This window comes from Vipera ursinii (genome assembly GCF_947247035.1).
Source record: "Vipera ursinii genome assembly, chromosome: 1".
Lineage (NCBI taxonomy): Eukaryota > Metazoa > Chordata > Lepidosauria > Squamata > Viperidae > Vipera > Vipera ursinii.
This window is the reverse complement of record NC_139512.1, coordinates 13,102,083-13,126,390: the sequence shown is the minus strand read 5'-3', so window position 1 is coordinate 13,126,390 and position 24,308 is coordinate 13,102,083. Positions and strand designations below refer to the sequence as shown.

Genomic DNA, 24,308 nt, shown 5'->3' with positions numbered 1-24,308 from the left:
AGGCTGCCCTCCGGTGCTTTGGAGAATAGATGGCTATGTAGATAGTCCTCTGCTTACAATCGTAATTGAGAATGGAATTATGGTTGTAAGTTGAGGACTACCTGTATTTATCACATGACAAGGTTAATAATAATGAATGGAATGGAAGGGAATGGAAGGGAATGGAAGGGAAGGGGAGAGGAGAGGAGAGGAGAGGAGAGGAGAGGAGAGAGAGAAGAGAAGAGAAGAGAAGAGAAGAGAAGAGAAGAGAAGAGAAGAGAAGAGAAGAGAAGAGAAGAGAGAATTACAGAAAGAATAGAATAGAATAGAATAGAATAGAATAGAATAGAATAGAATAGAATAGAATAGAATAGAATAGAAAATAGAATAGAATAGAATAGAATAGAATAGAATAGAATAGAATAGAATAGAATAGAATAGAATAGAATAGAATAGAATAGAATAGAATAGAATAACAGAGCTGGAAGGGACCTTGAAGGTCATCTAGCCCAATCCCCTGCTCAGGCAGGAAACCCTATACCATTTCAGACAAATGGCTGTCCAGTCTCTTCTTAAAAACCTCCAGTGTTGGAGCATTCACCCCTTCTGGAGGCAGGTGTTTCCACTGGTTAATTGTCCTCACTGCCAGGAAATGTCTCCTTAGTTCTGGGTTGCTTCTCTCCTTGATTAGTTTCCATCCGTTGCTGACTTATTGAAGGAAGGACAAGAGACTTCTCCATTAGGAGTGATGAGGACCTCATAATTGACGCGGGATTCTTTTTTTTTTCAGGATCTGTTTCGCTTCCAGAGAAGACTCCACCAATCTTCCCATCTCCTCCTCCGCAGGAAACAAAGACTCCTCAACCAACTTCCTTTGAGGAAGGCTCAGTCCTTCATATATTGTTTGAGAAGGTGTGGCGTTCCCTCCCTTTGAGAAATTCAGGCTCATAAAATCATGAGTTGGGCCTTGGAGATGCTCTTATTGTTTGAAATGTTCTCCCAGAATCATGGGAAGGAAGAGTTGGGAATTTGGGATCTCTGAGGTCATCTAGTTCAAATCCCAGGAATCCATGACTCCAGAATCCCAAGCAGATGGCCTCAAGCATCAGTTGAAACTTCTCCAGCCAACCATCTTTGAGAGCAATCTAGTCCACTGACTGATCCATAATATCCATTGTGGATATTGCCTTCGCAGCCCTCTAAAATCTGTTTCCTGGTTATTTCCACCCATTTTTCTTGTCTCGTCTTCCGAACCCCCCTGGGCCCACTTCTATCCAGTCTTCTGAATGTTTGTGGAGATTCTCCATCAATCCAGGTCATGGTTGCCCCAAAGATGCTTCTTCAAGAGGCCACTGGACTTTCTTGTTTTTCCTTTGAAGACGTTTGGCTTCTCCTCCCAGAAGCTTCTTCAGCTCTGACTGGATGGTGGGGAAGGGAAGGATTTATACACCTTGCAGACAGCTGGTCATTTGCATCTTTTTAGACAGTCGTTGAGGCCACTTGGAGATTTATATGTGTCCACCGGGTCACTTGAGTGGTGCAAATGGGTGTGGAGCCTTCTTGGAGCTGTTGAAATGACTGTTTTGTAGACTGGAGATAGATGATATTGTATCCCTCCCTCTCCATTGAAAGAGGGCTACACCACTCAGCTGACCTTGAGGACATAGACAAATCTCCAAGTGGCCACAACGACTCTCTAAAAGGATGCAAATGACCAGCTGTCTGCAGGGCATATAAATCCTTCCCTTCCCCACCATCCAGTCAGACCTGAAGAAGCTTCTGGGAGGAGAAGCCAAACGTCTTCAAAGAAAAACAAGAAGTCCTCCTGAAAAAAAAACACCTTTGGGACATCCAGTCTTCTCCATGACCGGAATCTTTACATGTAGCCATATCTTTACATATAACTCAGTAAGGGCAAACGGAGAAAGTTCTGGATTTGACCACCATCCTCTTTTAAAAAAGTATGTAGCTAGTGAAAGAAATGAAAATTCTCTTGAAAAGCAACATTCACACTCCGTAACAATCTGGTCCTTCAAGAAGCTGACTTCTTTTGTCTTCTCCACCAGACCAAACCTGTCTTTGAGATGGTCCCAAAGGGGCTTCATACGATCATGCAAGAAATTGCGACGATGCATCATCCAGAGACCAAAGCACCAACTCAAACAGAAACGAAGGTATTTCAGACTCATTTCCCAAAACTGCACCTGGGTAGAATAGAATAGAATAGAATAGAATAGAATAGAATAGAATAGAATAGAATAGAATAGAATAGAATAGAATAGAATAGAATAGAATAGAATAGAATAGAATTCTTTATTGAGAATAGAATAGAGTGGAGTGGAGTGGAGTGGAGTGGAGTGGAGTGGAGTGGAGTGGAGTGGAGTGGAATGGAATGGAATGGAATAGAATAGAATAGAATAGAATAGAATAGAATAGAATAGAATAGAATAGAATAGAATAGAATAGAATAGAATAGAATAGAATAGAATAGAAAATAATAGAATAATAGAATAGAATAGAATGGAATGGAATGGAATGGAATGGAATGGAATGGAATGGAATGGAATGGAATGGAATGGAAAATTAGAATAGAATAGAATAGAATAGAACAGAACAGAACAGAACAGAACAGAACAGAACAGAACAGAACAGAATAGAATAGAATAGAATAGAATAGAATAGAATAGAATAGAATAGAATAGAATAGAATAGAATAGAATAGAATAGAATAGAATAGAATGGAATGGAATGGAAAATTAGAATAGAATAGAATAGAATAGAATAGAATAGAATAGAATAGAACAGAACAGAACAGAACAGAACAGAACAGAACAGAACAGAATAGAATAGAATAGAATAGAATAGAATAGAATAGAATAGAATAGAATAGAATAGAATAGAATAGAATAGAATAGAATAGAGCTGGAAGGGACTTTGGAGGTCTTCTAGTCCAGCCACTTATACCATTTCAGACAGGTGACTGTCTGTTCTTAAAAATCTCCAGTGATTCCTGGGGGCAAAGCTGTTCCACTGGGTAGAGTCCTTATGATGTAGGACTCTGTTTCCATCCTGCAATCGTACAAAAAGTCCTCAGTTTACATCCATTCATTTAGCGATGGTTCAAAGTTACAGCGGTGCTGGAAAATCTGACATGCTTCACATTTATGATGGTTGCAGCAGCCCTGCAGTCACGTAATCAAAATTCGGATGCTTCGTAACTGGTTCATATTTATGACGGTCGCAGCGTCCCAGGATCAAGTGATCCCCTTTTGCGACCTTCTGTGAAGCAAGGGCAACGGGTGGAAGGCCAGATTCACTTAACAACCGGGTTACTAACTCAACAACTGCCCTCATTCACGTGACAAATGCGGCAAGAAAGGTCATAAAACGGGGCAAATTTCACTTAACAACTGTCTCGCTTAGCGACAGAAACTTTGGGCTCAATTGTGGTCGTAAGTGGAGGACTTCCTGTAATCCCCTCTTGCGACCTTCTGACCAGCAATGTCAATGGGGAAGTCAGATTCACTTAGCAACTGTGCTACAAATGCAGCAAGAAAGGTCGTAAAATGGGGCAAATTTCACTTACCAACCGTCTTGCTTAGCAACGGACATTTTGGGGTCAATTTGGGGCGTAAGTCGAGAACTACCTGAATTTTCTTCAGCCCTATCTGATTCTACTAGATGTCAGATACTGTATTTAATATCAGATGAAGTGTTGACCTACACAGGCGGAATAACCAACGTAGCCCGTTAGTCCTCGACTTACGGCCATTTGCTTAGCAATCATTTGTTACGACAGTACTGAAAAAAAGGGGACTTATAACGGTCCTCACATTTACAGCATCCCCACCATCACACAGTGGAAAGTAGTCAAGGAGTGACGCAACCTGGAATTAAGGAGAAACTTCCTGACAGTGAAAACAATTAACCAGTGGAACAACCTGCCTCCAGAAGCTGTGAATGCTCCAACCCTGGAAGTTTTTAAGAAGAGACTGGACAGCCATTTGTCTGAAATGGTATAGGGTTTCCTGCCTTAGCAGGGGGTTGGACTAGATGACCTCTAAGGTCCCTTCCAACTCTATTATTATTATTATTATTATTATTATTATTATTATTATTATTGTTGTTGTTGTTGTTGTTGTTGTTGTTGTTGTTGTTATTGTTATTGTTGTTATTGTTGTTATTATTGTTATTATTGTTATTGTTATTGTTATTGTTATTGTTGTTATTATATTATTATTATTATTATTATTATTATTATTATTATTATTATTATTATTATTATTATTGATCATCGCACAGTCAGCCAGATGTTCAGACTGGATTTGGCATTTTTGTCTACCTATCGAGTCCTTTCCAAGGACCTGGGATAGGCAGATATGGATGCTTGATGGTATATCGTCGCAGGATGGAAGCAGTTCCTAATAAGGCTGCCTTTTGCAATTGGCTTAAAATAATAATAATAATAATAATAATAATAATAATAATAATAATAATAATAATAATAATAATAATAGTAATAATAATTGCACAGTCAGCCAGATTTTCAGACTGGATTTGGCATTTTTGTCTACCTATCGAGTCCTTTCCAAGGACCTGGGATAGGCAGATGTGGATGTTTGATGGTATTTATTATTATTATTATTATTATTATTATTATTATTATTATTATTATTATTATTATTATTATTATATTATTATTTATAATATTTATTATTATTATTATTATTATTATTATTATTATTATTATTATTATTATTAATAATAATAATAATAATAATAATAATAATAATAATAATAATAATAATAATAATATCCAAATTTGGATGTTTGTACATTTCACTTCCCATCCAACAACCTTTCTTCAGTTCTGGAGAACGGAACTGAAGAAGCTTCTTGGATGAGAAGTGAAACTTCTTCAAGGACAAACAAAATCCACTTGCCTTTTCAAAAAAGCACCTTGGTCGCTTAGAATAACAGGGCTGGAAGGAACCTTGGAGGTCCTCTGGTCCAACCCGCTGCTCAACCCGTCAACCAGATCAACCATCCAGCTACTCACAACCCCGTCCTTCATGTCTCTTCTCCCTTTCCCTGCTGTCCGTCTTGCTTCCATCCATGGCCCAAGAAGGAAGAAGCGGAGAGCATTTTGGTGACCCACAAGGGGAGACTCTTATCCCAACGAGGGAAGGAGAAGGCGACCAACGAGGAGATATCTTCTCTCTCTGGAAAGGAAACTACTTCAGCTATGGCCACCAGCCTCAGCTCATTCGTGGTATCGCCCGTGGGACAGGTCTTTGCGGACACCATTGAGCGGGCCCTGAGTAAATCAGAGGAATGGCTGAATTATTACCTTCCAGCACCAGAGTCTAACAAGGGTGAGAAACGGGTCTCCAAGTAGTTGGAGATGAAGAGTCTCGTGACACAGCTCCTAACTCTTCGTTTTTCCTCCAGTGTTTATACCTTTTCAAAACCCTTTCTTAGCCTTATGGGTAATCTTGACTGGGGCGGGTTCCCAGACGGAGTAGGCCAGCTCCTTTGACAGATATTTCCAGTTCTTTTTGGAGCTTCAGAAGTAGGTTTCAGCCAATTCTTTGGGGCAACTGAAGCTCTGCTAGATAAGCCATTAGTGAAGAACCTCATCAGGGTGGGAGCTGACGGACACATGTGGTGGTGGGGGGACAATTTGTGGGTACTCTGCTTAGGTCCAGACTTGAAGCAACTCTTCACCAAAGAGTCTGTGGAAGATTCTCCTTGCCACCTCTCTAGGTGTCTGAGATGTTTCCTTCAAAGGTTTACCATGTTCTGGGGTAGAGAGACATTTCCAAACATTTACAAACATTTGCTATGGAGGTAAGGCAAGAGCTGGCAACAGTTTGAGAATGGGTCCATTCTAGTCAAGGTTTTCCACAAAAAAAAACCCTCTTGAGAACAAAAACATCTCTATTTTTATCTCTATATCTACAGTATCTTCACATTTATCTACACATGCCCTGGTTCCCTGAAAATAAGATCTAACTGGAAAATAAGCCCCAGCCTGATTTTTCAGGATGCTCGTAATATTAACCCCACCCCCAAAATAAGCCCCAGTTAAGATCGTCAGCCAGACGGACACGCATTTAGGACCGTATTTCCCCGAATATAAGTCCTAACTGAAAAATAAGCCCTAATGCATCTTTTGGAGCAAAAATTAATATAAGACCCGGTCTTATTTCCAGGGAAACACGGATACCTATCTACATATGCACATACAGTTAATTTTATTTTAAACATTTTAACAGTTTGTGATCTATCTCTCATCTCTCATCTCTCTCTCTCTCTCTCTCTCTCTCTCTCTCTCTCTCTCTCTCTCTGTGTGTGTGTGTGTGTGTGTTTGTGTGTGTGTGTGTCTGTCTGTCTGTCTGTCTGTCTATTTATCATCCATCTATCTCTACACATAGTTAATTTTATTTTAAATATTTTAACAGTTCGATTGATCCATCCATCCATCCAGCTAGCTATCATCTATCATCTATCTATCTATCTATCTATCTATCTATCTATCTATCTATCTATCTATCTATCTAATCTATCTTACACATATCTACCAACACACAATTTTATTTTAAATATTTTAAGTTTCTGATCTCTATACCTATCCTATCTATCATCTGTCTGTGTCTGCCTATTTATCATCTATCTCTACCATTCATCGACCTACCTACTCTCTCTCTCTCTCTCTCTCTCTCTCTCTCTCTCTCATCATTATCATCATCTAACATCTATCTCTACACATAACTACCTACATATACGCATACAGTTAATTTTATTTTAAATATTTTTAAAAGTTTCTGCCATTTCCTTAAGCTGATGGGAGGTTATCCCTAGATTTTATTTAAAAAATTAAAACCAAGTTGTATTTCCAGCAAAGGCAGTATTCATAAATGGACAGATAATTACTAAATTTACCCAATTAATGCTCAATATAACATTAGTTAAAAAAATGCCATCCAGATACAAAATAAAAAGAACACGCTTCTGAGGAGCCCTTCCTCAAGTCTTCCAAGGTCATTCCCACAGATAGGTAATCCTCACCTTATGACCAGTCACTTAGAGATCAAAATTACAACTCACCCCCCCCCAAAAAAAGGAGCGTCAGACTTACCAGAACTTAAACTTCTAAATAAAAACGACCTTTGGTTTCATTTATTGGGAAAGGTATATTTTTATTGGAAGTAATGCAAAGCCAGAATTAAGAAGCAAGCGCCCGAACCCCTAAGTTCAACTTTTCTCCCTTAACTGCTTCTCATTGCACACACACACACACACACACACACCCCTGACCAATCAGGTTCAAGCAAGAATGTTTTCAGAATGATCCCTTCAAGCATAGTTTGGTACCGTATGTAGTTGCCTTCTTTTCCCACCCAGATGACCTTGGAGCAACATCTGAGGAAGATAGAGAAGTTACTTTCGTTTTCCCCCAAACATTCTTCCTCCATCCTCCCTCCTCAGAATTCATGGCAGACTGCCACTTCATGGTAGCCAAGCACAAGCCAGCATATGGTAGAAACTGACAAGGGGACTTACAACCTGGATTCAAAGTCAAGTCCCCTCTATAGTCACATGAGCTACCGGTAATTTTAGGTATTCGGTAATATGGTTGCATTGATAGCCATCTGCAATTTCTCATGGTCACGTGACTGTGTTTTATTACAGTTTTGCTGAAAACCAACATTTTCAGTTTGGGGCAAAACCTCTCCATAGTGAATCATTGGTTCACTTAATGACCACGGCATTTGCTTAATAACTGCGGCGGCTGGTTAACGACCACCGCATTTGCTTAAAGACTATCAGAAAAAAAAGGTCCTAAAATTGGATCGGTCACATCACCAACCTGTTTTATGACTGATAGAACAAACCCACCACAACGGGCAGGCTTCATTACGGTCATAGGTCAGGGACTATCTCTACTATTACATCAGGTGACCGCCCAGCGCTGTGATGTGATGTTCAACATAAATTCTTTTTAAACACCAAAGACCTCGACCCTTGGCAAAATTCACACTGATGCTTCCGTATCAAGGAAATGTGTAATTGTGTTTTCTCAGCCCCTTCCAACTCCACCGCTGGGGAAGTGGACACGTCTGTGCAGGATCTTTGCAAGGAAGGTTGTTTTATGAGGATCAACTCGCTTTCGACGCAGCTGAGGAACCGGGCCTTCAAAATTGTGTTGCACCAAATCAAGACAGCGCGTCAGAATACACACGAAAACCTCTCACTGCTTGATCAGATCTTAGAGATGGTAGGTCTGAGGGGGAGGTGGAAGAGGCTAGCCCCACCACCATCGCATCCTTGTTTCAAAGTTGTCTACCATCATATGTCCTCCATCCTTCTTCCAAACTTCTCTGTTATCGTATATCCTCCATCCTTGTTTCAAAGTTCTCTGCTATCATATGTCCTTGTTGCAAAATTCACCACCACATATCCTCCATTCTTATTCCAAACTTCTCTGCTATCATATGTCCACCATCCTTGTTTCAAAGTTCTTTGTTATCGTATGTCCTCCAACCTTATTCCAAAGTCCTCTGCTGATATGTCCTCCATTCTTATTCCAAAGTTCTCTGTTATTGTATGTCCTCCATCCTTATTCCAAAGTCCTCTGTTATCATATGTCCTCCATCCTTATTTCAAAGTTCGCTGCTATGATATGTCCTCCATCCTTATTCCAAAGTCCTCTGCTATGATACGACCTCCATCCTTATTCCAAAGTCCTCTGTTATCATATGTCCTCCGTCCTTATTTCAAAGTTCTCTGCTATGATATGTCCTCCATCATTTCAAAGTTCTCTGCTATGATACGTCCTCCATCCTTATTCCAAAGTCCTCCATTATCATCTGTCCTTGTTGCAAAATTCACCACCACATATCCTCCATTCTTATTCCAAACTTCTCTGCTATCAAATGTCCTCCATCCTTGATTCAAAGTTCTCTGCTATGATTTGTCCTCCATCCTTATTCCAAAGTCCTCCATTATCGTATGTCCTCCATCCTTATTCCAAAGTCCTCTGCTATGATATGTCCTCCATCATTGTTTCAAAGTTCTCTACCATCACAACTCCTCCATCCTTATTTCAAATTTCTCTGCTATGATATATCCTTCACCCTTGTTTCAAAGTTCACCATCTCATCTCCTCCATCCTTATTCCAAATTTCTCTGCTATCATATGTCCTTCATCCTTGTTTCAAAGTTCACCCTCTCATCTCCTCTATCCTTATTCCAAAGTTCTCTGCTATCATATGTCCTCTATTGTTTCAAAGTTCACCACCATCATACAGGGAGTCCTCAACTTACAACAGTTCATTCAGTGACCATTCAAAGTTACGACAGCACTGGAAAAGTGATTATGACTGTTTTTCACGCTGACGACCATTGTAGCATCCCCATGATCATGTGATCAAAATTCAGGCACATGGCAACTGGTTCATATTTATGACAGTTGCAGTGTCCTGGGGTCACGTGATCACCTTCTGAGACCTTCTGACAAGCAAAGTCAATGGGGAAGCCAGATTTACTTAGCAACTGTGTTACCAATTTAACAACTGCATTTACCTAAGAACTGTAGCAAGAAAGGTTGTAAGGTCTCGCTTAGCAATAGAAATTTTGTGGTCGTAAGTCGAGGAATACCTATATTATCATCCCTGGCAACGGACTCATTCTTGAGCTGAACACACTTAGCCCTCGACCTACAAACACAGTGGAGCCCGGAATTTCTGTTGTCCCTACCCTCTGTGGATAGGGCTCGCAACTTGGGAGTCCTCCTAGATTCACGACTTACTTTGGAAGATCATATAGTGGCCGTGACTAGGGGGGCTTTTGCCCAGGTTCGCCTGGTGCGCCAGTTGCGGCCCTATCTGGACCGGGATGCTCTGTGTATGGTCACTCATGCGCTCGTGACCTCTCGCCTGGACTACTGCAACGCTCTCTACATGGGGCTTCCCTTGAAGACCACTCGGAGGCTCCAACTGGTACAGAATGCAGCCGCGAGAGTTGTCTTGGGAGTTTCCCGATACTCCCACGTTACACCTCTGCTCCGTGAGCTGCATTGGTTACCAGTTGCCTTCCGGGTGAGATTCAAGGTACTAGTAATGGTGTTCAAAGCCCTACATGGCAGGGGTCCGGAGTACCTCGGGGAACACCTGCTGCCGGCATCGACTTCCCTCCGCCCTGTGCGTGCCCACAGAGAGGGCCTCCTCAGGGTGCCTCCTGTCAAGGAATGTCGACTGGTGGCCCCCAGGGGGAGGGCCTTCTCTGTGGGTGCCCCGGCACTATGGAACCAACTGCCGGTTGAGCTCCGGATGGCATCGGACCTTCGCTCCTTCCGCCGCGGGTTGAAGACCCACTTATTTGAACTAGCTGGTCTGGCCTGATGGGGAATATGGGTTTTTTAATGGGTTTCTTTTTTACTATTTTATTGTTGTTGCATTTTAATTGGGCATTGGTTTAATTTCTTTTTAATTTTTGTACTGCTATTTATATATGCCCTGTGAACCGCCCTGAGTCCCTCGGGAGAAGGGCGGTATAGAAATCAAATAAACTTAAACTTAAACTTAAACGAGACATTTTGTTAAGTGAGTTTTGCCCCATTTTACGAATTTTCTTCTCGCAGTTGTTAAGGGAATCGCAGTTAAGTTAGTAACACGGTTGTTAAGTGAACCTGGCTTCCCCCCCACTGACTTTTGCTTGTCAGAAGGCTGCAAAAGGGGAATCCCACGTTCCCAGCGACATTGCAACCCTCATAAATAATGAGTCAGCTGCCAGGTATCTCAATCCTGACCTCGTGACGAAAGGGAGGTTGCAATGGTCGTTAAGTGTGAATAATGTTCGTAAGTCACATTTCTCACTAAATGAGCTGTTGTAAGTTGGGGGCTATCTGCAATCTTTCTTTCACACTTTGGGCAGTCGTAAGTAGAGGACTAGCTGTTGTTGTTAGTTGCGAAGTCGTGTCCGACCCATCACGACCCTATGGACGACGTTCCTCCAGGCCTTCCTGTCCTCTACCATCTTCTGGAGTCCTTTTAAGCTCACGCCTACTGCTTCAGTGACTCCATCCAGCCACCTCCTTCTCTGTCGTCCCCTTCTTCTCTTGCCCTCGATCTTTCCCAGCATTAGGCTCTTCTCCAGTGAGTCCTTCCTTCTCATTAGGTGGCCAAAGGATTTGAGTTTTAGCTTCAGGATCTGGCCTTCTAAAGAGCAGTCAGGGTTGATCTCCTCTAGGACTGACCGGTTTGATCGCCTTGCAGTCCAAGGGACTCACAGGAGTCTTCTCCAGCACCAGAGTTCAAAGGCCTCAATTCTTTGGCGCTCAGCCTTTCTTATGGTCCAGCTTTCACAGCCATACATTGCAACTGGGAAGACCACAGCCTTGATTATGCGCACTTTTGTTGGCAGGGTGATGTCTCTGCTTTTTAGTGTGCTGTCTAGATTTGCCATGGCTTTCCTCCCCAGGAGTAAGCGTCTTTTAATTTCTTGGCTACAGTCCCCATCTGCAGTGATCTTGGAGACCAGGAAAGGACTAGCTGTACTAAAGCTTTTTTCCTCTCTTTGCAGGTGGAATATGCCCAGACCACTGGGAGCGCCACCTTATCCAACGTGCCCCAGCGGTTGTCTAACTTGTGGACTCAATGGAATGCATCCCAGTGTCCACCCAACACAAACCCAACATCGGGGATGGCCAAAGAGTCCTTTTCTTTACTGCCCGAGGTAGTTTGATAGAACAGTAAAGCCAAGTGGGTCCAGGTTTTATTAGTGGTCATCGGTGGGATGTGGTGGGTGGGGGAGGGCAGAGCAGAAGAAAACTTGAAGGAAGGCGAAGAAAGTCAAAGCAAGTATCCAGGACTTTGCGATTCATTTCCTTCCTCCATTTTTTTGGGACGATGGATGGACAAGGCTGGGTTCAGGTCACTTCAGCATGGCTGCCCTCCTGGCTTTAATCAGACCCCATTTGGAATACAGCTTAGTCCTCGACTTATGACCACAATTCAGCCCAACATTTCTGTGGTTAAAATGAGACGCTTGGGAGCTTTGCCTCACTTTACGGCTCTTCTTGCCCCAGTTGTTAAGTGAATCACTGCAGTTAAGTTAGTAACGCGGCTGTTAAATGAATCTGGCTTTCCCTCCCCCCCTTGAGTTTGCTTGTCTGAAGGCCGCAAAAGGGGGAATCACGTGACCTTGGGACACAGCAGCGGTCGTAAAGATGAACCCACGGCCAAGCACCTGAATTTTGATCAGCTGATCGTGGGGATGCTGAAAAGGTCGTAACTGTGAAAAACGGTCATAAGTCACGTTTTTCAGTGCCATTGTAACTATTCGCTTAGTGGCCATTCGAAGTTACAACAGTCCTGGAAAAAGTGACGGCACCCTTTTTCACACTTACGACCTTTGCAGGATCCCCATGGTCACGCGATTTACATTCGGATGTTTGGAAACAGACTCACATTTACGACAGCTGCAGTATCCCGGGGGGGTCATGTGATCCCCTTTTGCGACCTTCCGACAAGCAAAGTCAATGGGCAAGCCAGATTCACTTAACCAAACAGGTTACTCATTTAACAACGGCAGTGGTTCCTTTTAGCAAATGTGGCAAGAAAAGTCGTGAAATGGGGCACTTAACAAATGTCTCACTTAGCAACTTAAATTTGGATGGTCGTAAGTTGAGGATCACCTGTACCGTGTCCAGTTCTGGAAACCTCGCTTAAAAAAACAGATATTGATGAGGTAAAGCGAGTCCAGAGATGGGGCAAGAAAAATGGCGCATGGTCTGAGGGACAAAACCTATCAGGAGAGATTGGAGGAACTGAATTATGTACAAATTTGGAGGACAGAAATAAAAGGGCATGGTTGAAACCTTTAAATATATTAAGGCTGTGAATCAAGTTCTAAAAGGCGGTATTTTCAATATTAAGCAAGAACCAAGAGCACGGAGGCATGATGGCTAAGTTGACTGTTTTGATTAAAGGAAATAATATTAAGTACTTATGTTTCTACATGGGGACCGCTTCTGGACTTTGCGCTTGAGGTGGGGGGGAAAAAGAGACTTCGATTTTGGGTTTTACTGATTAGGATTGATTTGTTGTTATAGAAATGGCTAGTTTATACTAATATTGAAAAGCAAAAAGTTGAGGTTCAATGTTAGTCTTTAATGATGGGGGGTGAGGTGTTACCCCCCGTCGATAGGGCTCGCAACTTGGGCATCCTCCTGGATTCACGGCTCAGTTTGGAAGATCATATAGGAGCCGTGACCAGGGGGGGCTTTCGCCCAGGTTCGCCTGGTGCGCCAGTTGCGACCCTACCTGGACCGGGATGCCCTGCGTACAGTCACTCATGCGCTCGTGACCTCCCGGTTAGACTACTGCAATGCTCTCTACATGGGGCTGCCCTTGAGGACCACTCGGAGGCTTCAGCTGGTGCAGAATGCAGCCGTGCGAGTAGTAATGGGAGTGTCCCGATACTCTCATGTAACACCTGTCAAGGAATTTGTTGTGCAGAGGTCTCCTTGTGCTACCAAAGAGTTGCACAGACAAGGAAGGGTACTGAGAGCAGTAAGAGTCACACACAGGAGTACACTGAGTTGTAAAAGCAAAAAGTATTTTACTTTGAGGTGGTGTAAAAAAACAAAAATGCACAGTCAAAAATAAACAGTCCAGGTCATACACAATAGCAACAGTCCAAGGAGTAATCCAAAATACAAAGTCTTCTTACCGGTCCAGAGGTCAATACACAGTTCAGGTTTACAACAGTAGTAAACCAACAGCAGAGCAAAAACAGTAATAGTAGAGATCAGTGAATTCAGAGAGAGAGAGAGAAGCTACGTTACTAGCTCCCTCTTATGGCCATGAGAACACTTACACACCCATTGGCCAATTAACTTCTTAAAGACATAGCATTATGATTAATATATTTTCAACCCAACATTGTAGGCTAACACCATATGCCTAACAACACCTCTTCTCCGCGAGCTGCATTGGCTTCCAGTTGCCCTCCGGGTGAGATTCAAGGTGCTGGTGATGACCTATAAAGCCCTAAATGGCTTGGGTCCGGATCACCTTAGGGAGCACCTGCTACCAGCATCAGCCTCCCATCGTCCTGTGCGCGCCCACAGGGAGGGCCTCCTTAGGGTTCCGCCGGTTAGAGATTGCCGGCGGGTGATTCCCAGGGGGAGGGCGTTCTCTGTGAGTGCGCCCGCCCTTTGGAACGAACTGCCGATGGAGCTTCGGACTGCCCCCCCGACCTTCGCTCTTTTCGCCGGGACTTAAAAACCTGGTTGTTCGAATGGTCTGGCCTGGACCGAGGGATTTTAAATTTTAAAGTATTTAATTAAATTATATTAAATTAATTTTAAAATTGTAATCTTATTGTTATTAGGAATTGTGGGCCTGTACTAATTTAATTCCATTTTATTCTCTTTTTGTACTGTTTTAACTGCCCTGTGAACCACCCTGAGTCCTTCGGGAATAGGGCGGTATATAAATCCAACTAATAAATAAATAAATAAAATATAGTTGTAAAATTAAAGTCCACCCATGATGGATGGGGAGTTCTGGGAGCTGAAGCGCACAAATGCTGGTAATTCAGGGCATTCAAGTTGTCACATGCTGACTGGGGAATTCTGAGGGTTAAAGTCCCAAAGAACAACAACAACAACAATAAATGCAAATAAATCAATTGCAAAAGGCGGCCTTGCTAGGAACTGCTTCCATCCTGCGACGAGATCTGTAATACCATCAAACATCCACATTTGCCTATCCCAGGTCCTTGGTAAGGACTCGATAGGTAGACAAAAATGCCAAATCCAGTCTGAACATCTGGTTGACTGTGCGATGATCAATAATAATGATGATGATGATGATGATGATGATGATGATGATGGAGGAAAGGATCTTGGAGATCATTATCTTAAAGCTGGCTGGGGGATTCTGGGAGTTGAAGTCTCTCTTAAAGCATGCTGGCTGGGGAATTCTTGGAGTTGAAGTCCACCCATCCTAAAGCATGTCTGGGAGTCGAAGTCCATCCCTCTTAAAGCATGCTGGCTGGGGAATTCTGGGAATTGAAGTCCACCCATCCTAAAGCATGCTGGCTGGGGAATTCTGGGAGTCGAAGTCCATCCCTCTTAAAGCATGCTGGCTGGGGAATTCTGGGAATTGAAGTCCACCCATCCTAAAGCATGCTGGCTGGGGAATTCTGGGAATTGGTCCACCCATCCTAAAGCATGCTGGCTGGGGAATTCTGGGAGTTGAAGTCCACCCATCCTAAAGCATGTCTGGGAGTCGAAGTCCATCCCTCTTAAAGCATGCTGGCTGGGGAATTCTGGGAATTGGTCCACCCATCCTAAAGCATGCTGGCTGGGAAATTCTGGGAATTGGTCCACCCATCCTAAAGCATGCTGGCTGGGGAATTCTGGGAGTTGAAGTCCACCCATCCTAAAGCATGTCTGGGAGTCGAAGTCCATCCCTCTTAAAGCATGCTGGCTGGGGAATTCTGGGAATTGAAGTCCACCCATCCTAAAGCATGCTGGCTGGGGAATTCTGGGAATTGAAGTCCACCCATCTTAAAGCATGCTGGCTGGGGAATTCTGGGAATTGGTCCACCCATCCTAAAGCATGCTGGCTGGGGAATTCTGGGCGTTGAAGTCCACACATGTTAGGTGGGGCATCTAGTGTTGAAGTCCACGAACACTGACTGGGGGATTCTGGGAGTTGAAATCCACGAATGGTGGCTGGGCAATTCAAGGAGTCGCAGTCCACCCATCTTAAAAGTGGCCAAGGTTGAAAAGCCCTACATTAGAAGATCCCGTGGGTGGCTTCTTGCCGCCCAGCAGAGCTAGAGACCCACCCCATTCTTTTCTCTTTTGTTTCCTCTTAGCAACTGGAGTTGAAAGCTTTACTTCTGACCCGTGACCTGGCCCGGGAGCTCTACCACACCTACCACAACCTCTTGCCGCACATCTCCGAGCTGCCGGCACACCTGCAGGAGAAGGTGACTCAGATCCACGGAAACCTGGAGGAGATGCAGGGCTACCTGTCCTCCAGCACTAACCTGAAGGATCTGCCCAACAGCATCGTTCTCCAAAGCCGGCAAAAAATAGCCACGGCCCGAGAGAATCTGGATGAGCTGTTGGAATTCATGGGAAGGAATGCGGGGACTCCCTGGCTGCCCCAACCCAGTTCTTCTCGGTCAGGCAAGGAACTGTTGTATCATCCCGCCCTCAGGCAGCGAGAAGGGGCCAACTCCGAGCAGAAGGCCAAGGCAGAGAGCCCAGGGTCTCGGTAGCTTCCCCACCCACCTCCACCAGTCCCGTAGCCTCCTTGGACCCACAGGTGCCAAACGTTGAAAGACTGATGAGTTAGCGGGCTTCAGCTCCACCCCAGAAGTCCTGGGAGGGAGATGGAGGTCTCTTAAGGGCTGGGGGTCAGGTAGGTCAGCCACCTTGGGCCAGCCGAAGGGTTTCAGGCACCGTTTCCAATTAAAGTCCCTTGGAAACCAGCAAGCATCTGCACGTTCCTTCAGGTATCTCCTCAAACCGGAGATGCGTTGTTCCAGCTAAACATCTAGGCTTGAGGAGTTCCTCAAGCCTGTCAGCTTGAAGACGGGTGGACTTCGACTCCCAGAATTCCCCAGCCAGCTGGGCTAGGCTGGGGAATTCTGGGAGTCGAAGTCCACCCATCTTCAAGCTAAGCTTGAGGAGCCCTGCTTCTATTGGGTAGACTTGGCCTCTTCTGGCTTTCAACTCAAGCTGAGCTGAAGATGTTCTACCACCTCATGGCTGGTGGTGACGGTGGACAGCAGGCAGGACCTTGTGGCCATTGCTTGGATGAGATACTAAACACACTGATGTCCCTGACAGTGGGGCCACTTGCTGACCTGAAGTCCTGGGAGATGATGCCCACCACTTGTGATCTCTTATTCAGGTGTAGAAAGGGAGAAGCCTTCCTTGAAAGGGCCCCTGGAGGCCATCCAGTCTTAACCCCTGCTCAAGGCAGGAGTTCAAATTCAAGATGGCTGTCCAGCCTTTGCTTGAAGACATCCAGCAAAGGAGAAGCCCCGACAGCATTTACTCTGAGGCCATGAGTTCCTCTGTCTTAACGGTTCCTAACTGTAGCTATTCTGCTTTTGGAAGCGGCGTTTGATTTATTTCTCCAGTTGATATACAGGTAGTCCTCGGCTTATGACCACAGTTGAGCCCAAAATTTAGGTTGCTGAGAAATGCGTTCAGTGACTTTGGCCTCATTTTATGACTTTTCTTGCCACACTTGTTGAGGTGAAGGGAATCACTGCAGCTCTTAACTGAGTAACCCAGCTGTGAAGTGAATCTGGTTTACCCACTAACTTTGCTTGTCAGAAGGTCGCAAAAGATGGCCACGTGACTCTGGGTCACTGCAACCGCCATAACTGTGAGTCAGTTGTCAAGCATCTGAACATAAATCGTGTCACCACGAGGATGCTGCAATGGTCGTTAAATGTGAAAAATGGCTCGTAAGTCACTTTTTTCAGTACTGTTGTACCGTCAGACGGGTTACTAAATGAACTGTTGTAAGTCGAGGACTACCTGTACTGAGGTTTTGGGCATTGTATTCCAGAGATCTCCTAATCTAAGGAGAAAAAAACCAGTTCCTTCGGTGGATATACAGGTATTCCTCGGCTTACAACCGTCTATTTAATGACGGTTCAAAGTTACGACAACCTGGGAAAAAGTGATTTATGATTTGTCCTGGCGGTTATGACTGTTGCACTGTTCTAGTGATCACACAATCGCAATTCGACTGCTTGGCAACCAGCTCGCATTTACGACCAGCTGCAGCATGCTGCAGGTGCACAACTGCAATTTGTGACTTTGCCAGCTGGTTTCTAGCAAACGCGGTCAACTGGGGAAGCTGGATTCACTTAACGACCCCACGATTCAGTTCACGGCCACGTGATTCACTTAATGACCATGTGGTTTTCTTTACGGCCGTGGCAGAAACGGTTGAAAAAAAAATCAGTCACGTGATGTCTCAACTTACGACTCCGATTTACAGTTGAAAATCTGGTCCCGAAACTGTCGTAAGTAGAGAACTGCCTGTAATTCGGCCAAACCATGCACCCGGGACGTAAAAAAAAGCTTGCAAAGCTTTTCATCAGAACTGCCTTCCCAGAGATACCAGCCATTTGAAGAATCTCAGTTTTTCTGAATTTCTCTAGCTTGTTAGCTAACGATTCCCCCCCCCGAAATCCAATTTGGGGCCTCAGATGACACGATGATCAAAGGAACTCTTCCAGGGAGGGCTTGGAAGCTTGATCTCTCAATTGGCCAAGCGGTCTGGGCTTCCTTGAATCCCCTAAAAACACAACAATCCCCCATCGGTAGGGTGAAAACCAACCAAGCGGTTGTGCGAACGCAGCTACTCGTGTTTCACGGACAGACAACCTACGATGCGCAAGCAAACAAACAAAAAAATAATGTTTCAAGCAATTACAATCACAATCTGCGAGATTTGGGGGTTGGTTTGTTGTTGTTTTTCTTTCCCCCTCCTGGTACCTTCAAACTTTCCGATTGTTAGGAAATGGACGACGGAAATGGGGTGCACAGTCGGCCGATTAAGAGGTAAAGCGGGAGGAGGGCAAATCACATACCCACCACACTGAAATGGAATAGAGGAGAGAACAATTCCTTAATGGCCAGGAATTTAAAAATAAAAGTGAAAGCCCCCCCCCAAAAAAAAGATATTTAACAATAATTTCAAAATATTTCAAAAACTAAAGGCACAGGTGGTACTTGTGAGAGGGATCTCGGAGTCCTAGTGGACAATCGCTTAGATAGGAGCCAGCCGTGTGCTGCAGCTGCCAAAAAAGCCAACACAGTGCTAGGCTGCATTAACAGAGGGAGAGAATCAAGATCACGTGAAGTGTTAATACCACTTTACAAGGCCTTGGTAAGGCCACACTTGGAATCCCGCATCCGGTTTTGGTCGCCTCGACGTAAAAAAGATGCTGAGACTCTGGAAAGAGTGCAGAGAAGAGCCAGAAAGATGATTTAAGGGACTGGCGAGTAAAACACACAAAGAACAATTGCAGGAATTGGGTGTGTCTACTCTAGTCTGATGAAAAGGAGGACCCGGGGTAACATGATAGCAGTGCTTTAATGTTTTAAGGGGCTGCCACAAAGAAGGGGGGGCGTGTGTGTGTGTCAACCTATTCGCCAAAGCACAAGAACGGTGGCCAAGAAGCAACGGGTGGAAACTAATCAAGGAGAGAAGCAGCAAGGAGAAATTTCATTCACGGTGCGAACAATTAACCAGTGGAACGGCTTGCCTCCGGAAGCTCTGGATGCCCCATCACTGGAGGTTTTCAAGACAAGACTGGACTGCCATTTGTCCGGAATGGTATAAACATTCCTGCTTGAGCAGGGGTGGGGTTGGGCTAGATGACCTCCAAGGTTCCTTCCAACTCGGTTACTCCGTAAAATATCGAGACAATGGCCAGGAAAAAAAAATGTATGAGGGGTCCTTGGTGCTCTCTGAGCTTGGCTGTTTTCTTGCAGACGTTTCATTACCCAGCTAGGTAACATCAGTGCTAGTAAGAAATGGGGTCCGCTGTCGATTGATATTCTAGTGCAGACATGTCAAACACAAGGCCCGGGGGCCGGATCCGGACCGCGAAGTGGTTTCATGTGGCCCGCGAAGCCATCCTGGAAACAGGGAGGGAACGGCCCCCACTGCCTTGGCCCTGGCCCAGAGACCCTCCTCCTGCCAGAGACCCCCAGATCTGTCCCACTCCTGCCCAGGCCCCCACAGGCACCTTTGCTGCGAACAATGTAGAGTTGGCCATGCCCACCCAGTAGGCCATACGCACTCTAGCCACGCCCACCCAGTAGGCCACGCCCACCCTGGCCATACCCCCCCCCGCCCCCTGAGGGCAACCGCAATGCTGATGCGGCCCTCAATGAAATTGAGTTTGATACCCCTGTTCTATTGGCTGCCCCTGTCAGTGTTGGGGTGTGTGTGATCTTAGAGATTCTTTGCTTGGGCTGTTTACTGTTGGCTGTTTGGCACTTTCTTGATTGGGGTGTGGTTTACCTGATTGTTGGTCTGATGTTAAAAGGTAAAGGTAAAGGTTCCCCCGCACATGCGTGCTAGTCGTTTCCGACTCTAGGGGCCGGTGCTCATCTCTCTTTCAAAGCCGAAGAGCCAGCGCTTGTCCGAGGATGTCTTCCGTGGTCATGTGGCCGGCATGACTAGACGCCAAAGGCGCACGGAACGCTGTTACCTTCCCACCGGAGTGGTCCCTATTTAACCTTGGAGTTAATCTGAAAGTATTAATACCAAAAATGTTTCCCCTTTTGGCTTGTTGGTATTTCTCCTTTGCATAGCATGCAGACATTGTTTATGTCTACGTGTCTGTTGATGGCTAATTGGCCAGAGCGCCAGGCTTCTAGGAACTCCTTAGCCTTTTTTGGACCTGACTTGGTCTAGGATGGTCACGGATTCCCACTTGAAATGATGCTTAGGTCTGTCCATATATTGTGAATTTGTACAGTTTTCACCGTGTCTTCTGAGGGCTATTTGGTGTCCAGGGGTGCCAGTCTTCTGCCCGTTTATCCTACATAGTGGCTGTTGTAGTCATTACACTGTATGTTGTAGACGGCTCCTGCTTTTTCTTCTGGGGCTGGGGGTCCAACTGCTAAGACCACCCCCACCCCGCCCCCACTAACCCTTACAGGGAAAACCACTAGAATATAAACTGGGAGCAATCTCCACACTCCCTCTGGCACTGATGATTGTTTGCCACAGTGGCGAGTTTCTGTAGCTCAGCTGTAAGGATGAAGGCGGCGGTTTATTCTCCAGGCTCGTGGGTCAGTTCCCAAATGTTTCCTTGCCAGCCTAGGTCACATCTTCAGCAGAATTCAGGGGAAGCCTGTGTTGGTTTTTCTGCTTGTAAGGGCTTCATGTGGTCAGTAGATCTTGTGATGGAGAGGTCACATCAAGGTATGGGTCACTTCAGGAAGGGTGATTGGGAGGTGAAGTGGAGGGGTTGCATGGGGTGGTTGAGAGCCGGTGCCATCGCTGGTTGTCTGTGCGGTAGATCAACCCACACAACCCCCTCGCCCAACCAGCACTTCACCTCCCAACAACCATCAACTGACGTGACCCGCCCCTGGCCCGTCACAAGACCCTCACCTCCTGTGACCTTCCCATCACAAGACCTACTGACCACAGGAAGCCCTTATAAGCAGAAGAACATCAACACTGACCTCACTTAAATTCTGCTGAAGACGTTACCTACCCTGGTAATGAAATGTCCAGAAACTAACCTACAAGTTTGGAGGATGAACCTCCAGCCTCACCGATGATGTTACCTAATTGGGTAATGAGATGCCTGCGAGAAAATCGGAGAGCGCCAAGGACCACACAGTTCAACCCTGAGCTACAAATATTCTCCTTGATCAGAAAAGTTTGTCTTGGGAAACTAGAAGGAAATCTCTTCAAGAAAGGCCTTGATTTAGGTAGATCAGAGGTCCCCAACCTGCGGGCTGCAGCCCACAACAAGGTCGCGGGACAGGCTGGCCAGTGTGTGTGTGTGTGTGTGTGTGTGTGTATGCACTCACCCCCACTCGTGCTAGCCCGTGCCCATGCGCAAACGGGGCCGCTGGCGCCGTGTGGGCGTGCACAGCCTGTTTGCGCATCCATGCTAGCAACTGCGCGCCTTGCACAAACAGGGCCACTGGCACCCTGTTTTGCACGTGCGCCAGCGCACATTTGCCAACTACTCGCTTTCCCTCTGGGCCACCAGCCTGGAAAGGTTGGAGAACCCTGGGTTGGATCTTCTCAACCTCACTCGGGAATGAGGTCCTCTCCGCTTCCCACCCTCCCCCTTGGCCGGGGAGTGGGACCACGGTAGCAGTGATCCGACCTTGAGCATCTGTGACATCAGCCTGCTTCACAAGGGCAGCCTGGAATGCTGGGAGCTCCTTGGACTCCAGGGAAGCGTGGAAGATGCTGCCATGAAGCAAGAGGTGATTTTCGCCCGTCTGAGGTGGCCAATGTGGGGGAACCATGGGTGAGAGAACGCAACGGCTCCCCATTTGTACCCTGAGATTTGGGAAAGGAAGAGAAATTCAGGGGAGGTCTGTAAAAGTCCTCTTTATGAACGCCAACGCTCATAAACAGAATGGGACAACTGGAACGGTGGGACAACTCGCCCTGGGACAATTCGACCGTTCCATTTAATTATTTAAAGTATTTTATGTGTGTGTGTGTGTGTAAAAGTAAAGGTTCCCCCACACATGCGTGCTAGTCATTTCCGACTCTAGGGGCCGGTGCTCATCTCCGTTTCAAAGCCGAAGAGCCAGTGCTTGTCCGAGGACGTCTCCGTGGTCATGTGGCCGGCATGACTAGACGCCAAAGGCGCACGGAACGCCGTTACCTTCCCACCGGAGTGGTCCCTATTTTTCTACTTGCATTTTTACGTGCTTTCGAACTGCTAGGTTGGCAGAAGCTGGGACGAGTAACAGGCGCTCACTCTGCTACGCGGCACTCGGGATTCGACCCGCCAAACTGCCGACAGGTTATATGTATATACCGTATATACTTGAGTATAAGCCGAATTTTTCAGCCCACTTTTTGGGCTGAAAAATTCCACTTCGGCTTATACTCCAGTCAACAAAAAAAACTTACCGAGGACTTGTGCGCGGCCGAGGCTTTGGTGCTTCCGGGATCGCCCGCACCTCTCCCAAGCCACCGCCGTCCGAGACCTGCCGAAGTTTGGGGAGGTTTGGGGAGGTGCGCGCGCACCTCCCCAAACTCCGCGCCTTGCCTGCCTGCTTCTTTCCGCAGCGGAAAGAAGCAGGCAGGCAGGGCGCGGAGGAACGGAGACTTGCCGACGTTTGGGGAGGTTTGGGCGTCTCCCCAAACCTCGGCAGGTCTCCGTTCCTCCGCGCAGACCTGCCGACGTTTGGGGAGGTTTGGGCGCCTCCCCAAACCTCGGCAGGTCTCCGTTCCTCCTGCCGACCTTTGGGGAGGTTTGGGCGCCTCCCCAAACCTCCCCAAACCTCGGCAGGTCTCCGTTCCTCCTGCCGACCTTTGGGGAGGTTTGGGCGCCTCCCCAAACCTCGGCAGGTCTCCGTTCCTCCGCGCAGACCTGCCGACGTTTGGGAAGGTTTGGGCGCCTCCCCAAACCTCCCCAGGTCTCCGTTCCTGTTTGGGGAGGTTTGGGCGCCTCCCCAAACCTCCCCAAACCTCGGCAGGTCTCCGTTCCTGTTTGGGGAGGTTTGGGTGCCTCCCCAAACCTCCCCAAACCTCGGCAGGTCTCCGTTCCTGTTTGGGGAGGTTTGGGCGCCTCCCCAAACCTCCCCAAACCTCGGCAGGTCTCCGTTCCTCCGCGCAGACCTGCCGACCTTTGGGGAGGTTTGGGCGCCTCCCCAAACGTCCCCAAACCTCGGCAGGTCTCCGTTCCTGTTTGGGGAGGTTTGGGCGCCTCCCCAAACGTCCCCAAACCTCGGCAGGTCTCCGTTCCTCCGCGCAGACCTGCCGACCTTTGGGGAGGTTTGGGCGCCTCCCCAAACGTCCTCAAACCTCGGCAGGTCTCCGTTCCTGTTTGGGGAGGTTTGGGCGCCTCCCCAAACGTCCCCAAACCTCGGCAGGTCTCCGTTCCTCCGCGCAGACCTGCCGACCTTTGGGGAGGTTTGGGCGCCTCCCCAAACGTCCCCAAACCTCGGCAGGTCTCCGTTCCTGTTTGGGGAGGTTTGGGCGCCTCCCCAAACGTCCCCAAACCTCGGCAGGTCTCCGTTCCTGTTTGGGGAGGTTTGGGCGCCTCCCCAAACCTCCCCAAACCTCGGCAGGTCTCCGTTCCTCCGCGCAGACCTGCCGAGGTTTGGGGAGGTTTGGGGAGGCGCCCAAACCTCCCCAAAGGTCGGCAGGAAGAACGGAGACCTGCCGAGGTTTGGGGACGTTTGGGGAGGCGCCCAAACCTCCCCAAAGGTCGGCAGGTCTGCGCGGAGGAACGGAGACCTGCCGAGGTTTGGGGACGTTTGGGGAGGCGCCCAAACCTCCCCAAACAGGAACGGAGACCTGCCGAGGTTTGGGGAGGCGCCCAAACCTCCCCAAACAGGAACGGAGACCTGCCGAGGTTTGGGGAGGCGCCCAAACCTCCCCAAACAGGAACGGAGACCTGCCGAGGTTTGGGGACGTTTGGGGAGGCGCCCAAACCTCCCCAAAGGTCGGCAGGTCTGCGCGGAGGAACGGAGACCTGCCGAGGTTTGGGGACGTTTGGGGAGGCGCCCAAACCTCCCCAAACAGGAACGGAGACCTGCCGAGGTTTGG

General features: G+C 46.7%; 1 protein-coding gene and 1 long non-coding RNA gene across 2 annotated transcripts; both read left to right on the top strand.

The window, feature by feature from the left end:
- Positions 1–878: 878 nt before the first annotated feature.
- LOC310641957 lies at positions 879–5,137 on the top strand. Its single transcript, XR_014492821.1, has 3 exons — positions 879–891; positions 2,046–2,153; positions 5,108–5,137. It is a non-coding gene; the product is annotated as an uncharacterized lncRNA (long non-coding RNA).
- Positions 5,138–5,224: 87 nt separating this feature from the next.
- On the top strand, positions 5,225–16,361 carry LOC310632882 (perilipin-3-like; the record flags this gene model as incomplete). Its single annotated transcript, XM_083350340.1, has 4 exons — positions 5,225–5,354; positions 8,067–8,260; positions 11,566–11,718; positions 15,877–16,361. The coding sequence occupies 4 exons, from the start codon at positions 5,225–5,227 to the stop codon at positions 16,282–16,284; spliced, it is 885 nt and encodes a 294-aa protein (XP_083206466.1). The 3' UTR covers positions 16,285–16,361.
- Positions 16,362–24,308: the final 7,947 nt, after the last annotated feature.